Below are 17,197 nucleotides of genomic sequence, written 5' to 3' on the forward strand. Positions count from 1 at the left end.
TAATGTGTATATACCGTTTTGTTGAGTTGGAAATGTTTGTTTGTTTATTTATGGACAAAATAAAATTGTATCTGATGGTGAAGATGGTGGTGTGTTTCATGTTTGCCGCGGCCTCACCCAGTAGGGGAGACCGGGGCATCTTGTCGCACTTTTCACACTCTTTTATATATCTTGGGATCAATATATCATATTGTTAAAAATTGCATACCAAATGAAAGAACAAAAGTCTCCGGCATATATTTTGTATTCATTTCATTTTCATATCTTGTTTCAGTACAAATGAAATTGAAATAGATCGGCATGAGGTGATTAGATTTACAGAATAGCTGATAATGGTTGATCTCCATGAAGTCCTGTTGAGGTTTTCACTCTCACACCATATTCAGTCTGATCCGCGCGTCATTGAGTCTTGTGCGGGTGATGATTTTATACTTTTGTTTTGTGTTAACTTTTTATTGTCTACCCTGCTTTCTTGTTTTTTAACTGTGCTCTGTAAGGTGTCCCTGAGTGCGCTGAATGGCACCCACAAATAAAATGTATTATTATTATAGACCCTTTTCTTCCACAGAGAAACATTTTTTCTACATCAAAAAAAGAAAAAAATCAAAATCTGAATTCATATTAAAGCTAAGTAAGAGGTGTCAGATGAGTCTGAGTTAATGTGTTTATGATCACAATAACGTTTTGGTTTTACATAGCATAAGTGTGTGTGCAGTGCAGGGTGGTGCAGTGGTTAGTGCGGTCGCCTCACAGCAAGAAGGTCCTGGGTTTGAGCCCCGGGGTATTTCAACCTTGGGGTTCGTCCCGGGTCGTCCTCTGCGTGTAGTTTGCATGTTATCCCCGTGTCTGCATGGGTTTCCTCCAGGTGCTCCAGTTTCCTCCCGCAGTCCAAAGACATGTAGATCAGGTGAATCAGCTGTACTAAATTGTCCCCAGGGTGTGTGCGCGTGTGTGTGTGCGTGCGTGCGCGCGCTCCCCCCCACCCCCGCAACCCCGTGATGGTCTGGCAGCCTGTCCAGGGTGTCTCCCCGCCTGCTGCCCAGTGACTGCTGAAATAGGCTCCAGCATCCCCATGACCCTGAGGAAGGATGAGCAGTTTGGATAATGATGAATTTTAGTACAGTTATAGGCATTTAAATAGTAAGTGTGCACATGTGACACATGGCCCCATCAGTAGGAAAGTTGTCATACTATGTGGGGTAAGATGTCACTGGATTTTGCAACAAATAAAACAAGAACCAATTCATTGTTGGTTTTTTTGTTTTTTTTTTACTTAAAATTCAAAATTAAATTCAGCTACAGAAAATAGATTGATTAATCATTGAACTTGAATCAATACTGGAACGTGGCCATTAAGTCCCAGCTACAACAACTGGAAAATCATTTAAAACAAACTTTCAAATAAAACGTCAAGGATTCAAACAAATTTCAAACCAGGTCTCAAACCTCATTAGTCAGACTCATCGTAGCATGTTCAACAAAATGATTAAAGAAATCTACAAGGTGTGTTTGTTTCCTTCATCCAGCCAGAGGGGTTTGCTCCTCCTTTGCTGCCAGGTGGTCCGTTGTTGAGGAAGTGATCAAGGAAGTTCACCTGAGGGAATATTAAGTAGGGGGGAATATTGTTCCCTGTTGCTGAGACTGCACATGCTAGCGTCACTAAAGGTACCCCTTTCACCAGATCTCAGTGACCCTACCTGTTTAAATCTGCACCTGGCTACCAATTGGTCTGGTTTCTGCACAGTTGTCACACCAGTTTCATCCATATTCCAGATGTCCCCTGGTCCCAGTGAATGTCGACCCAACACCTTCTCCAGATTTTCAAAGAGAGCCTTGACATTCTGCTTGTTAAAGGCACCTGCGCTGGCAAGGCAGTGCCACTGTTCAGTCCAGCCTGGTGGAAACTGCAGCTCCCGTGCCACTGCAAATGTGTACGCTACCTTTCTCACGTCAGTTGGTGACAAACCAAAATAGATGTCAGCTGATCTCATAAGGTACTGCTCAAGCTGCAGCTCCAAGTCTGGGCTAAAAACGTGCCGTGGAGATTTATACCCAACCACCATAGTTGGGATGGCTGTCTTGAGTTTATGTTTCAGCTGCAGTGAATATCTTACAATATTGAGCCAGCGTACGGGAGTTAATGTTGTAATCCTTCGCTGTACTCCTGATTGATTTATTTGCCAACCTAACCTGCCTCACTGCCCATTTTATTTTTTTATTTATTTATTTAACCTTTATTTGACCAGGAGGATCCCGTTGAGATTACAAACCTCTTTTTTCAAGGGAGACCTGGCCAAGATAGGCAGCGCAGTCACAAAATCACACAGTTGTGAAATTACACATTTTTTAGCATCAGGTCAGGTGGTGTGCTGCCATTTTCTCTTTTTCTTTTATAAATCCTGACCATCTCATCCGTCTCCCTTCCTTTTTTCCTCCCTTCCTTTCTTTCTTTAAAAACACATTCACAAAATTCAAAATTACATATGACAACAGTTGACAAGCAGACTCTGTGTCTATATAGACTGGCAATTTGTCTCAGTGATTTTGGAGCAAGTTGTCATGTGATAACTTACCCCAAAATTACTGAGACAGTTGCCCCCAAACTACCATGTTTTCTGATGTCTGCTATATCTGAAAGCTAGCTTAAAGCAAGACATTAGCAAAAGTATAGCAAGACACTTTATTCTTTCCTCTACCAAGTACAGATGTATAACTGTGAAGATTTTTAAATAGAAGATTAGGACAAAAAATGTCAAGTTCATTTTTTTTTTTTTTTTAGAATGTGAAAAATTGTATATCAGTGCTCACCTCTGTTATCAGTGTGCTTTAATTTTCCCAGACAGGATATGACATCAGATAAAGTAGACACAGAAAACTAGAATTCAGCTTTTATGGGTGTCCGGTTAGCGTAGTGCTATATTCTATTGCCTACCAACACGGGGATCGCTGGTTCGAATCCCCATGTTACCTCCGGCTTGGTCAGGCATCTCTGCAGGCACAATTGGCCCTGTCTGCGGATGAGAAGCCGGATGTGGATATGTGTCCTGGCCCTGCACTAGGACCTTCTCTGGTCACTCGGGGCGTCTGTTTGGGGGAGTAAACTGGGGGGGGAGCAGCGTGATCCTCCCGCACACTACATCCCCCTGGCGAAACGCCTCACTGTCAGGTTTTTTTGGGCCAGGTTTCCCTATTTGGTCTTTGAAGGATCCCTATTTGGGAATTGGGTCAGGTGAAAAGAAGCAGCTGGCGAAGTCTGCAGCCCTCCCCGGATCGGCAGAGGGGGTAGAGAAGCGACTAGGATGGCTTGGCCAGGTGCAATTGGAGAAAAAAAAAGGGGGGGGGGGAGTATTCGACTTTTATGTAGCATCATCTGATGGTGAAAATATTAACGATGTGACAAGAAGCCCCAGTCTCCCCTACCAGTGTGAGAAGATGGTGGCATGAATTCACATTTGCGGCGGCCTCACCCATTACCATCCATGCACTGTCTTTGTCCACATCTGTGTCTAAGTTTTGTCTTCGTCTGATGGCTGAGAGAGCTTGGTGTGCTGTATCTTGTGGGCCCAGGGACCACAGCCCTGCCCAGAGCTGTGCCCAGGGAGGTAACACCGAGGGTGGTCTGACAGGACACGGAAGAGGAAAAGGCTAATCTAACTGCTATCCCATGCAGATCAGCAGTTCTGATAACACTGAGGGCGGTCTGGTGGTGGCCTCGCCTGGCGTTGACTGTGGTGTTTTTTGGTGTCGTCGTGTGGAGTGCGAGGAGGTGTGTCGAGGGTGTCTGACTGGGAGAGCTGGCGTTAGATTGGCTGAAGGAGCCTGGTCTGCCGCGTCCGGTGGGCCCAAGGACCATGGCCCCTGCCCGGAGCTATGCCCGAAGAGGAAACACCAAGGGCGGTCTGACAGGACGCGGAAGCGGGGCAGGCTAAGCTAACTGCTAGCCCATGCAGACCGGCAGTTCCGACAGTCATCCTGGCTGGCGTTCGTTCCCTTGGACAGTAATTTTTTTTTGTTTAGTTTGGATATATGTGTTAGTCTTGATATGTGTGTTCTTGTAGTTCTTGTTAATTTTGGATATGTGTTTTTGTCTTTGTGTTGCACTGCTATGGGCTGGGGGAAACTATTTAATTTCATTTGTTGTACGCAATTACAAACCCCAATTCCAATGAAGTTGGGACGTTGTGTAAAATGTGAATAAAAACGCAATACAATGATTTGCAAATCCTTTTCGACCTATATTCAATTGAATACACTACAAAGACAAGATATTTAATGTTCAAACTGCAGGCATCAAATTCAAAATGCCTGAATATTTGCAAAAAAAACCAATAAAGTTTATCAATTTGAACATTAAATATCTTGTCTTTGTAGTGTATTCAATTGAATATAGGTCGAAAAGGATTTGCAAATCATTGTATTCTGTTTTTATTCACGTTTTACACAACATCCCAACTTCACTGGAATTTGGGTGTGTACATTAAGTCAAGTCAATTGTATTTGTATAGCCCAATATCACAAATTACAAAATTTGCCTCAAGGGGCTTTACAGCAGCATAACATCCTGTCGTTAGACCCTCGCATCGGATAAGGAACAACTCCCTAAAAAAAACCTTTAACAGGGAGAAAAAATAGGAAGAAACCTCAGGGAGAGCAACAGAAGGGATCTCTCTCCCAAGACGGACAACGTGCAATGGATGTTGTTTACACAATTTACAGAATACAGCATTGAAAGAGGATAACAGAATTATAATGGAATTATAAAATATATGAAGAATATGATGAGGAGGATGCCAAGCAGTGTCCATGAAATAAAATGACAAAGTGTTCCTGATTCCTGACTTCTTACATTAAAGACATTCAGATTGTTGTTACTGCTGTTTTAACGTCTTAACTGTCCCCACTATCATCATACATACCCTGGACAGTCAGTCTTGCATTCTCCAAATTGTCTTTAGGCCATGCCAAGAGTTGAAACCTTTTTCTGGAACCAAGTGCACATGTACTGTAAAAAGGGATATGTACACAAGTGACACCGTATCCAGTCTGGAGAGCAGTGGTGGGATCACAGATATCTTCCAACAGATATCTGAAATATAAACCCTGCTGCTGCTAGGCTCCAAATGGCACCACATTAAGGAATCATCACTCTTGGTTTCAGGCATTCATGAATTGTAGCTGATTTTATATGTGGTCCTTTTTTTTCATGCATACAAACCACCGAATTACCCAAAATATTCTGCGTTTGAGCTCATAAAATGTTTTCAGTTATAATGCTCACAGTACAGTTGACTAATTTTGCACGTGTTTATTCATTTTAAAGTCTGTGTTATCATTGTCCAACAGGTTACATTACTGGTGTGTACATTTTATGTAATCCCTGCTGTGTAACTGTCCAGTGCAGGTGGTTCCCGTGACTGTTGTATATTTAGTTGAGTTGTGCGTATGTGAGTATATGTGTGTGTGCTTATGCAAGTGGCGGAGTGTGTCTGGGGCGGGGGCTGGGGGCAGGATTAGGAACAGTGGTCTATAAAGCTTGCGCCTTCACCAGTTCCTCCCCTGAGAAGCAGATTGTATTGAGGAAGAGTAGAGGCACGCTTTCTTCTCCTTTTTCTTTTTCTTCCTCTGTCACCATTCTGTCTGGCTCCTCTGGAAACATGTCCAATGCTTCACAAGCAAACATGGACCCCAGCAAGATGGGGACTGGTCGCTCAATTGCTGTACTGACATCAGGAGGAGACGCCCAAGGTAAGTGGAGGACTTTCAGAAGGCACAGTAGTAGTATTGGACTAGCATCACAATGTAGATCACAAGTTTATGTCCAGCTAATAAAAAAAAAGACAATGGACATCCCTGGGAGTGTGGATTCAACGTAGAATGGAGCATGTTGACATCCAAAGTGCATTTAAGAGCCAAAGGCAGAGAACATGTTTCCATGATGCCAGAGTAACACATTTGAAGGCCGCATGTCAGGGGTTGAGTCACGTTTGGTTGTGAAGCCTGCTAGTTATGACACTGCTGTAATAGGAGCAGAATGGTTTCATGTGGTCACAACACAAACAACCTAAACACACACTGGAATATCTGTATTTTGAGTTCGCTGGCAGTTTCTTGTAAATGCTAGGACAAGCCTACAAACCCTCATAGTTGTGTTGAGTTTCCCTTGGATTTATTTCATTCTGTCTTTGCAATATCACTTTTTATCTGTTGTACCTTCAAGTCATTGTACCTGTGGACCATGTTTCCAGACTCTTACTCTACAACTATAGGTTTTATGATCAATGGGTAATGTGTCCTATCCATCCCTCTTTTATCATTACACAGCAGTTTCATCACTAAATAGTTCCAAATGCACCCCTAACCTTTTGCATGGAAACTTTATCTGCCCCTTGTCCCTTTGTGAGTCCCCTGTTTCACATCTTTGGGGCTAATTTTAGTGGCGGTGACCTTTTTCTGGAATGGTGAAAAGGTCCGCCCCTTTCCACAGCTGCTGTCTAGTGAAACAAGACCCCCTATATGTAGACTTGCAACAACACAACCCTCACACTTTGGACTTAAGTGTACCAAATATCTAGGGGCAAGCTAGTACATAGATATAATTCATGACATTAGTCTATATGTCAAGTCAAGTTTCTTCGCATAGCCCAAATTCACAAGGTAGTCCCGAAGGGCTTTACAATCCATACAATATACTACAGTATACCACATACAACACCCTCTATCCTTGGACCCTAAACCTCAGGAAGAGCAACAGAGTAAGGATCCCTCTTCCAGGATGGACAGACATGCAATCGATGTCAAATGCACAAAATACACAAATATAATGTAACCGGTTACTTTCTTGCCCGGTGCGGGATTCGATACGGGGTGTATTGCGCCACATGGCGACATCACTAACCGCTCGACTAAAGGGTCAGACACGTTAGCTAGGGGCTAATGTGTGTTATTAGTAGTTTACAATAACAATTATAATTTAGAATAATTTACGCAGAGCAAGGTAATTTAGAATACATAGTTAATGCATGAAATTTAGCAAATTTAAATTTGTTGAATAATAAACTTGTAAAGAGAGTGCAAGGCAAATTTAGTTGAATGTCCACCCAAGATAACGTCAGGAACCCTATAAACGCCCTCAAGAGCCTACAGGACCCCGCCCACCACCACCACCACAAACCCAGCTTGGCTCAGTAGGGCCCTGAAAAGAGAATAGACTTCACATACACACAAGAGGCAAGGCAGACTTCAACACAGCATTCACAAAGAGAGAAAGAAGATGAGAGAAGTGATGAGTGATGCCGATGTTGTCATAGCTAAAACAAATAGTACTGTAATGATCACGGATGAATAAGCTCGGTAGCCCCTGGCTAACGGATCAGAACTTTTAGTCGAGCGGTTAGCGATGTCTCCCACGGTGCAGGAGATACGGGTTTGCATCCCGGCTGCGGCGGTTCCTGCGGTTGACCCCCGAGTTCGCTAAAGTATAAAGACAATTTTAAACGAGAACAGCTCGAATGATAGTATAAATCTCCAGGAAGGTGGACTGTGACAGGAAGACAGGGCACATCACAAACAGGCTCCGAATTAATCAGGCGGTCGAAAGAGAGCGAGATGATCCATGGTCATCAGACAGTCCATAAAAGAAGGAAAATTGTCCTGGAAAGCGAGAAAGAGCGCGAACGGGACAGGGGTACCATATGGGCACATGTGCTCAGAGATACAACTAGAAGGTTAGAACAGTGCGATGCATTCAGGAAGTTTAGAAACATTCTCGTGGGCAGGGCAAAACCAAGAGATTACTGCTAAGCCCTACAGTTATACATACATTGAGACTTAAACCCTCCCAAAAGAGGATAGTTGTGAAAACGCTCAAAAGGAAGTCAAACTACTAAAGAAATAAGACTAGTTGAAAGCTAATGAGAACAGATCGATTTTAGTTTAGAATTGTAAGAGTCTATACTGTGAGATTCTCTGATGATGGTAGCTGGATGACTATTCCAAAGAAAGGGGGCGCGGTAAGAGAAGGCTCTGTAGCCTGCAGACTTCTTTTTAACTCTATAGACAGAGAGGAGGCCTGCACTTTGAGAACAGAGGGCACAAGAAGGCACATAAGGCTGTATAAGATCTGACATATATGAGGGGGCAAGTCCATTAAATATTTTATAGATTAAAAGTAGCACTTAAAAGTCAGATTTAGCATGACCGGAGCGCCAGTGAAGGAAGGCTAAAATCGGCGTCATATGGTCAAACTTCTTTGTTTTAGTTAGTATTCTAGCAGCAGCATTTTGAACCAGCTGAAGGTTTTTAGTGCTAGTGCATGGTAGGCCAGGGGGGAAAAAACAAGACATTGCAGTAATCTAAAGTTTCGTAGGTGGAAGAGGGGAGTCTTGATTATTTCTTTAATGTGAAATTCAAAAGATAGGGATTGATCAAAAATAACACCAGGATTTTTGAATGGGGAACTTTAGGAGATCACACAGTTGTCAAGAGATACCAGTTCTTTGTCATGAAGTTGACTTTGTCTTACAGGGCTGATAACCAGCATCTCAGTTTTTTTTTCCAGAATTAAGTTGAAATAAGTTATATGACATCCAATTTTTCAGTGCAGACACGCAAGCCTCTAGATTTTTGTTATGAGAATGATTGTCTGACTTGACAGGTACATAGAGTATCATCAGCGGAACAGTTGAATTTTATTCCATAGCTCCCTATAATATGGCCAAGATGAGAGATAAGGGACAAGGGAGAGTAGCAAAGGACCAAGAACTGAGCCCAGGGATACTCCATATTTCACTTCAAAGAAATCAGATATAACATTAACATGGAAGAACACCACTGTGTTCTTCAGATAACTAAGACTTCAGATAACTAAGACCTAGTGTATCCTTAAATATTTCTTGTTGCCTAGCTGTTTTGACTTAGTTATCCTTTTAGTTTATAAATATATTCCTTGGTAACTTGCTGTTTGCAGTTTTAATTGTATTGTGTGAGGTTTGATAGAGTTTTACATAAGTGACCGATTTCTGGGCAATAGACCTCTTTTCAGTGTACCTCTCTGGCCAATTGGGTGTTAAGTGGCCAGGGTTTGGACTGCACTCCTGGCAGACAATTAGCAATCAGTGTTCTTTAAATCACTGCTGCTACTTGGTCAGTTTCCAAGCGTCAGGCAAACAAGCCGAGGGCAAACAGATCTAGGCGAACGAATGCTAGAGTGAACCAAAGCAAGCCAAGACTTCGTCAAGCAAAGACTGCTCTTTTTATATCCGGTCAGTCATCTGTATTTTGTGTACCTAGTATAGACTATGTGTTTCCTTCGCATTCCTGTCCTTTCCTCTTCCTGAGGCTGGCATAGACGTTGGGTCACTTCTAGGCGCTACGACCCTACCAATCTCATCTATCCCACTCTCTCCACTCACGTTGAGCAGGTGGTGATGGGAGGGCTCTGGAATTGCCAGTCTGTGATGCCAAAAGCTGAGTTTATCTCAGGCTACGCATCCTTGCTCTCCCTCAACTTTCTTTCTAACTGAGACCTGGATCATGCCAGAAAACACTACCACACCCGCAGCTCTGTCTGATGTGTACTCTTTTTCTCACACTCCCAGAGCTGGGAGGCGAGGTGGTGGTACTGCCTTGCTAATCTCCCCGAAATGGAAACACTCTCTTGTTTCCATTCCACAATTTTCTCCACCCTCTGTTGAATTTCATGCTGTTACTGTCTCTTATTCAGTCAAACTCACCATTGTGGTTGTGTACCACCCACCATTCCCTCTTGGTGAGTTTCTGGAGGAGCTTGACACACTTGTCTTGCACTTTGCTATTGATGCCTTTGCACGTATCCTTCTCGGTGACATCAACATCCACACTGACAAACAAGATCCTCTTCTCTCTTTCCTCTTCACCTCTCACCCTCTCCTCCTACCCACAAGGCTGGCAACCAGCTGGACCTTATCTTTACCAGACACTGTCCTATTTCTAATCTCTCTGTTACACCCCACTTCTCAAGAAACCATCACTTAAACCCTCTGATGTCAAAAACTACAGACCGGTTTCCCTTCTATCCAAAACTTTCGAACGTGCTGTCTTTAACCAACTTTCTTTGCACCTCCACCAGAACAACCTCCTGGACCCCAACCAGTCTGGGTTCAGGGTGGGTCACTCGACAGAGACAGCCCTCCTTGTAGTGACAGAATCACTTCACTCTGCGAGAGCAAACTCTCTCTCCTCTGTCCTGATACTCCTGGACCTGTCAGCTGCGTTCGACACAGTGAACCATCAGATCCTTCTCTCTACCCTCGAGGGGCTGGGTGTCACAGGCTCTGCACTCTCAATGTCTGCATCCTACCTGACGGGTTGCTCCTACCAGGTGACAGGGAGGGGATCTGTGTCGGAGCCTTGCAAACTGACTACAGGCATTCCACAGGGTTCGGTTCTGGGTCCTCTACTTTTCTCCCTGTACACGACATCCCTGGGTTCTGTTATTCGCTGGCATAACTTCTCTTACCATTGTTATGCCGATGACATCCAGCTGATCTTGTCTTTTCCTCCATCCGACACACAAGTAGAGACACGCATTGCTGCGTGCTTGACTGACATCTCGGTGTGGATGGCGACACACCACCTGAAGCTCAATCTGGACAAGACGGAGCTGATGTTCCTCCCAGGGAAAGGTTGCCTGCACCGAGACCTGGCCATCACCATTGACAACACCATGGTGACGCCAGCTCGGACTGTGAGGAATCTGGGTGTGATCCTGGACGACCAACTGTCATTTGCTGCAAACGTTGCATCAGTTGCTCGCTCCTGCAGATTTCTTCTCTATAACATCAGGAGGTTTCACCCATTCCTCACCGACGAGACAGCACAGGAGCTCATCCAGGCTCTGGTCATCTCTCGGCTGGACTACGGCAACTCCCTCCTTGCTGGCGCCCCAGCGTCGGCCATCAGACCTCTGGAGTTTGTTCAGAAAGCTGCAGCTCGTCTGGTGTTCAACCGCCCTAAGTTCTCCCACACAACTCTCCTTCTCATGTCCCTACACTGGCTCACAGTAGCCGCTCGCATCCAGTTTAAGACTCTGGTGCTAGCCTATAGGGCAGTGAAAGTAACAGCTCCTTCCTATCTCCAGGCCATGGTCAAGCCATACAGCCCTGCCCGACCACTTCGCTCTGCTGCCTCAGGACGCCTTGTTTGCTCTGTCGCTCAGAGGCCCCTGCTGCTGATCGACCTGGTCACAGCTCTTTTCTGTCCTGGCCTCACAGTGGTGGAATGAACTCCCCACTGATGTCAGGACAGCGGAGTCGCTGCCCGTCTTTCGGCGCAGGTTGAAAACTCACCTCTTCAAGAGCTACTACCCTGTTACTTGTTCTTAACACTTATTGCATTCACTCATTTAAAAAAAAAACCTTTCTTGCGCTTTTATTTTAGCACTGGTTTTGCTCTTAGGTGCTTGTTTAGATGCACTTATAACCTCTGATGACTAGTAGTTCCCCTGTTTTCCTACATTAAATGCACTTATTGTAAGTCGCTTTGGATAAAAGCGTCGGCTAAATGGCTGTAATGTGATGTAACTTAAGCTAAGACAGAGTCATACCTGAAACACTTAGGTAATTCCCAAGGCTGTCCAAAGTATGCCATGATCAATGGTGTGAAAAGCTGCACTAAGATCAAGCAACAGTAGCACTGACATGGAATTGGAATCCATAGCAAGCAAAAGGTTGTTCACAGGTAGCGTAGCAGTCTATTCCATTGCCTACCAAGACAGGGATCGCCAGTTCGAATCCCCGTGTTACCTCCAACTTGGTCAGGGATCCCTACAGACTAATTGGCCGTGCCTGTGGTTGGGAAGCCGGATGTGGGTATGTGTCCTGGTCATTGCACTAGCACCTCCTCTGGTCGGTCAGGGTGCCTGTTCAGGGGGGAGGGGGAACTGGGGGGAATAGCGTGATCCTCCCACGTGCGACGTCCCCCTGGTGAAACTCCTCACTGTCAGGTGAAAAGAAGCAGCTGGTGACTCCACATGTATCGGAGGAGGCATGTGGTTGTCTGCAGCCCTCCCTGGATCGGCAGAGGGGGTGGAGCAGAGACCGGGACATCTCGGAAGAGTAGGGGTAATTGGCCAGGTACAACTGCGGAGAAAGAAGGGGGGCAAAATAAAACAAAAAACAAAAAAAAATGTCGTTCACCACTTTTGTGAGTGCAGTTTCAGTTTAGACAGGCTCTAAATGCAGATTGAAATAGTTCAAAGAGATTGTTGTTTGCAAGATAGGCCGAAGGTTGATGAGCTAAAACTCTTTCCAAAATTTTGGAAATGAAAAGTAGGTTGGAGATTGGCCCATAGTTACTGAGAAATTTCAGATCAAGATTTGATTTCTTTAAGAGGGGTTTAACTATGGCAGTTTTAAAACTAGTAGGAACACTGCCAGATGTAAGAGATACATTTATGTTATTTATTATCGGGGAAACCAGGAAATCACCAAAGTTCTTTGAAAAGTTTTGCAGGGAGGGGGTCAAGAAGGCTAGGTGAAGGTTTGGCTGCTAAAGCCAGCTTCGACAATATTTCCAGTGTGTCAGTCTCAAAAGGTGAAAGTATAGGGACAGTTTGAAAGTATAAGAAAGTGGTAGATTACATATTTTGTTTCTAATATCAATTATAGTGCCAAAAATTTCAAAGAGATAATAGGCAGTAAAAGGGGAGCATTTAGCCTGTTTGCTTTTGAGTAAGTTTAGCTACATTATCAAAGAGAAAGAAATCTAGGCTTATAATTATTGACATTAATTAGGTGAGAGAAACATGCTGCTTTAGCTGCTGACAGTGCTTACTTCTAACTTAACAGTGTCAAGCCATGCAAGATGAAAGACTTCATATCCATATCTATACATATTGTAACGTGCATGGATAAGTAGACACGTTGGTCCTTGACTAACGGGTCGGACCCTTTAATCGACTGGTTAACGTTGTCGCTTGCGGAGTGGGAGAGTTCGCGTCCCGGCTGTGGCGACGGTTCCCGGGATGCCCCCCTAATTCGCTACATTGGTGTCAGAAGTGGGATGATGAGACCGTGAGGTCATCGGAAGCGCGTGCCTCCAGAGGCGTGAGGGAATTGATATGCTGAAGCGCGGAGACGCGCTTCCCGAAGGAGGGGGGGGTAGTGTAACGTGCATGGATAAGTACACACGTTGGTCCTTGACTAACGGGTCAGACCCTTTAGTCGACTGGTTAACGTTGTCGCTTGCGGAGTGGGAGACATGGATTCGAGTCCTGTCTGTGGCGGTTCCCGGACTTCCCCCTTAATTCGCTGCAATATCTTCTCTGCTTCCGGTGTGGGAAGTTGGCGGCGCGAATTCAAGTTTGCAGCGACCTCACCGAGTACCGGTGTGGGATGATGGCGGCACAAATTCTCATTTGCGGCGGCCTCCCCCAGTACTGTCCATGAAGTGTCTTTGTCCGTGTCTATGTCTAAGTTTGTGTCTTTGTTTGATGGCCGGTAGAGCTGGCGTTGGATCGGCTGGGAGAACTTGGTCCGCTGCATCTCTGGGTCCAAGGACCACAGCCATGCCTGGAGCTGTGACCAAGGAGGTAACACTGAGGGTGGTCTGATAGGATGCGGAAGCGGGGCAGGCTAAGCTAACTGCTAGCCCATGCAGACCGGCAGTTCCGACAATACCGAGGGTGGTCTAGCGGTGGCCTCACCTGGCGTTGACTATGGTGTTTTCGTGTGGAGTGCTGGGAGGTGTGTCGAGGGTGTGTAGCTGGGAAAGCTGGCATTGGATCGGCTGGGGGAGCCTGGTCTGCCGCGTCCGGTGGGCCCAAGGACCATGGCCCCTGCCTGGAGCTGCGCTCTAGTGGGAAGCAACGAGGGAGGTCTGACAGGACACGGAAGCAGGGCAGGCTAAGCTAACTGCTAGCCCATGCAGACTGGCAGTTCCGACAGTCATCCTGGCTGGCGTTCGTTCCCTTGGACAATGATTTTTTTTTTTAGTTTGGATATATGTGTTAGTTAGATGTGTTATTTAATATGTGTGTTCTTGTAGTTTTTGGATATGTGTTTTTATCATTGTGTTGCACTGCTGTGGGCTGGAGGAAATGTGTTCCTGATTCCCGATATCCATTCCTTCTGGCTATTTTTGTCCAATCTGATTCCAATGTAATGGTCAAGTCACTTTAAATTCATGTCTTGTAAAGTCATCCATTGCTTTGACTCACCTGCCATCGTTGCAATATCAATAATATATTAAATTATTGTTTTCTGTACTCTGTTAGTCGTTGCAATTAGGCTTTGACTCTCACTCAAGCATGTGTTTATTCAGCCTCACTTATCACAAATGCCCCGGTATCCACTTTCTCCCAGGTATGAACGCAGCTGTAAGGGCCACGGTCCGTGTTGGTCTCTACACTGGAGCCAAAGTCTACTTTGTTCATGAGGTAAATTGGTTTATCACCTTGTTTATAGTGTGAACCCTGCCTACACTCTGTTGACACTCAATTTCATTGCCATCAAACACATTGACACAAACCAGTGATATAAATATAATGAGTATCAGTACTAACTACTGCAGCTACAGGCATGGGTGCAGGTCCATGAATACTGGGATGGCATCCAGCGCTTTAGCTGTGCCCCCGTCCGTAGGGTTAGTGGTTGTGTCAGGAAGTGGTTGTGCCTATGTCTCTGACCAAGGCAATAGGAAAAAAGAACTGGATTTGGTCCCCGGGTGCTGCACCACAGCTGCCCACTTCTGCTATACAATAAGATGGGTTAAATGTAGAAGACAAATTTCATTGTAACTGTACAATGACAAAATAAAGTGGCTTTCTTCTTCTTTCTTAAAGCTACAATCCTAAAGATTTAACATGAAAACAAACATCCCTTTTGATATTTGGAGTACACATTGGAGTATCTAACCCACACATATCCAAACCATGAACTCTTCTGTAGTTAGTCATTTCACTGGCTACTGTTGAGTTGGACATTCCCAGGGAAACTGATCTGGTTTATAGTATTTTATGCTTTCAACTTGGCAGCAAAATTTGGAAGAATATGACCATAAGGTAGCCGTGAGTTTTAAGAAGAAGTGAAATTGTCAACCAGCATGGAAGACTGAGCTTTTAAAGGCCTTCACCGTCAGGTGCTATAGCAAAACCTGGATCATGTTTGTTTTGATGGTGGTGCTGACATGACAGTACTGGTGAACGTGATATTTCGAGTGGATCTTTGGAATCTAGAGTGGTCAGACACCAATGCAGTTACCAATATCTTGAGGGTTGTATCCTCAAGGAATAAAGAATGAAAGAGAATTTTTGTTTTCATTTTTTACTATGTCAGTATATTGCTGCTGATGGTGATTTGGTGGTGTGTTGAACTGGGCTGTAGGGCTACCAGGGTCTGGTAGATGGAGGAGACAACATCCGCCTTGCTACATGGGAGAGTGTGTCCATGATGCTTCAGCTGGTAAGTACATACCATAGTAACATATACACACACACACACACACACACACACACACACACACACACACACACACACACACACACACACACACACAAACACATCACCCTATACTTGTGGGGACCTCTCATTGCCCTAGCCCTAACCTTAACCAGCATAACTACATGCCTTACCTGAACTGTTACCCTAACCTTAACCTAATCATATTTCTAACCTTAACCCTAAAACCAAGTCCTAACCCCAAAATAGACTTTTTTCCTCATGGGGACCCATAAAATGTCCCCAAAAGGTAGGTGGTTTCAGGTTTTTCTATCCTAATGGGGACCAAACCTGGTGCGCGCATGTGCCCATGCGCCCATGCACGCGCAGAACCAGAACTTGGCCAGAAAGTTTAAACAAGCAAGGAGTTTGGCTTGGTGGGTTGTTCACATGAGACAAAAGATGTAACGCAGGAAGATAACAGTAATTTGTAATCTGCCACAGTAATATCTGCATATGAGTAGGAAAGAGAATTTGGGGAATGATGAGCATCTGCTATACACTATACAAATAGTGTATAAAATGTCAATAAAAGTCTCTGTATGAGATACCATCTATCCAGTTAACTATTTGAACAATAAATGAAAAAGACACCAGGGGAACCATATCTACTATTACTACTTTTGGCTGCTCCCGTTAAGGGTCGCCACAGCGGATCATCCGTTTCCATTTCTTCCTCTGTCACACCAGCCACCTGCATGTCCTCTCTCACCACATCCAGAACACCATGTATTAAAGCACCTCATACCACAGCCACGCACCTAATGGGATTTTTTAAACCCCGGATGTGATGATTTTTTTTAACCTTACCGTTCAATTCAAAATTGCCTTACTGGGTGCGTCCAGGTAGCGTAGAGGTCTATTCCGTTGCCTACTAACATGGGCATCGCCGTTTCGTATCCCCATGTTTCGTCCGCCTTGGTCGGGTATCCCTACAGACACAATTGCCATGTCTGCGTGTGGGGAGCCGGATGTGGGTATGTGTCCTGGTCGCTGCACTAGTGCCTCCTCTGGTCAGTTGGGTACCTGATCGGGGGGTAATAGCGTGATCCTCCCACACGCTACGCCCCCCTGGTGAAACTCCTCACTGTCAGGTGAAAAGAAGTGGCTGGCAACTCCACATGTATCGGAGGAGGCATGTGGTAGTCTGCAGTCTGCCCCGGCTCAGCAGAGGGGGTGGAGCAGTGACTGGGATGGCTTGGAAAATACGGCAGTTGGCCAAGTACAACTGGGGGGAAAATCGCCTTACTGGTATGAAAAACAACAGCAAATTTGATTTGTCTGTAAATGGACTGCACAGTACATACTGTCAAAGCAAAGTCAACACATACAAACTGAATGGGAGTCATGAAACTCAATAACTTACTTGACTGTTAATCTTCACCTGTCTAACTCCTATTCGTTCAGTCATAAATCTTACTTGCAGGCTGTAGCTACACCGATCCAATGAAATAATGGCCATGCATCGTACAGATGTCTTTTGAAGATTTATTTTCTCTCTCTCTCTCTCTCTCTCTCTCTCTCTCTCTCTGTCTCTCTCTATCGTCAGCAGACATCGTGAAAACTACAAGAAAATAAAAGACAAAGTTTGAAAGATACATCTCTTGTTCCATTTAAAGTCTCTCAAGCTAGTGTCCGTTGATCAACAGGCCCAAATGTTAACACAACAGAAATGCAATGAAATCAAGTAAAATTGCTGAAAACACTGTCCATGTAAAGCCACA

At 44.7% G+C, this 17,197-nt stretch overlaps 1 protein-coding gene across 1 annotated transcript in view; it reads left to right on the forward strand.

Annotated features, from left to right (window-relative positions):
- The first annotated feature begins 5,573 nt into the window (after nucleotides 1–5,573).
- Nucleotides 5,574–17,197, forward strand: part of pfkma (phosphofructokinase, muscle a) — a 50,730-nt gene continuing 39,106 nt past the window's right edge. Inside the window, exons 1-3 of the mRNA XM_056274532.1 lie at nucleotides 5,574–5,745; nucleotides 14,340–14,413; nucleotides 15,360–15,437. Coding sequence (XP_056130507.1) covers nucleotides 5,655–5,745; nucleotides 14,340–14,413; nucleotides 15,360–15,437 — 243 coding nt within the window. The 5' untranslated portion in view covers nucleotides 5,574–5,654. The remainder of the gene's footprint in view (nucleotides 5,746–14,339; nucleotides 14,414–15,359; nucleotides 15,438–17,197) is intronic.

This window comes from Lampris incognitus, chromosome 2 (genome assembly GCF_029633865.1).
Source record: "Lampris incognitus isolate fLamInc1 chromosome 2, fLamInc1.hap2, whole genome shotgun sequence".
In the NCBI taxonomy this organism is placed as follows: domain Eukaryota; kingdom Metazoa; phylum Chordata; class Actinopteri; order Lampriformes; family Lampridae; genus Lampris; species Lampris incognitus.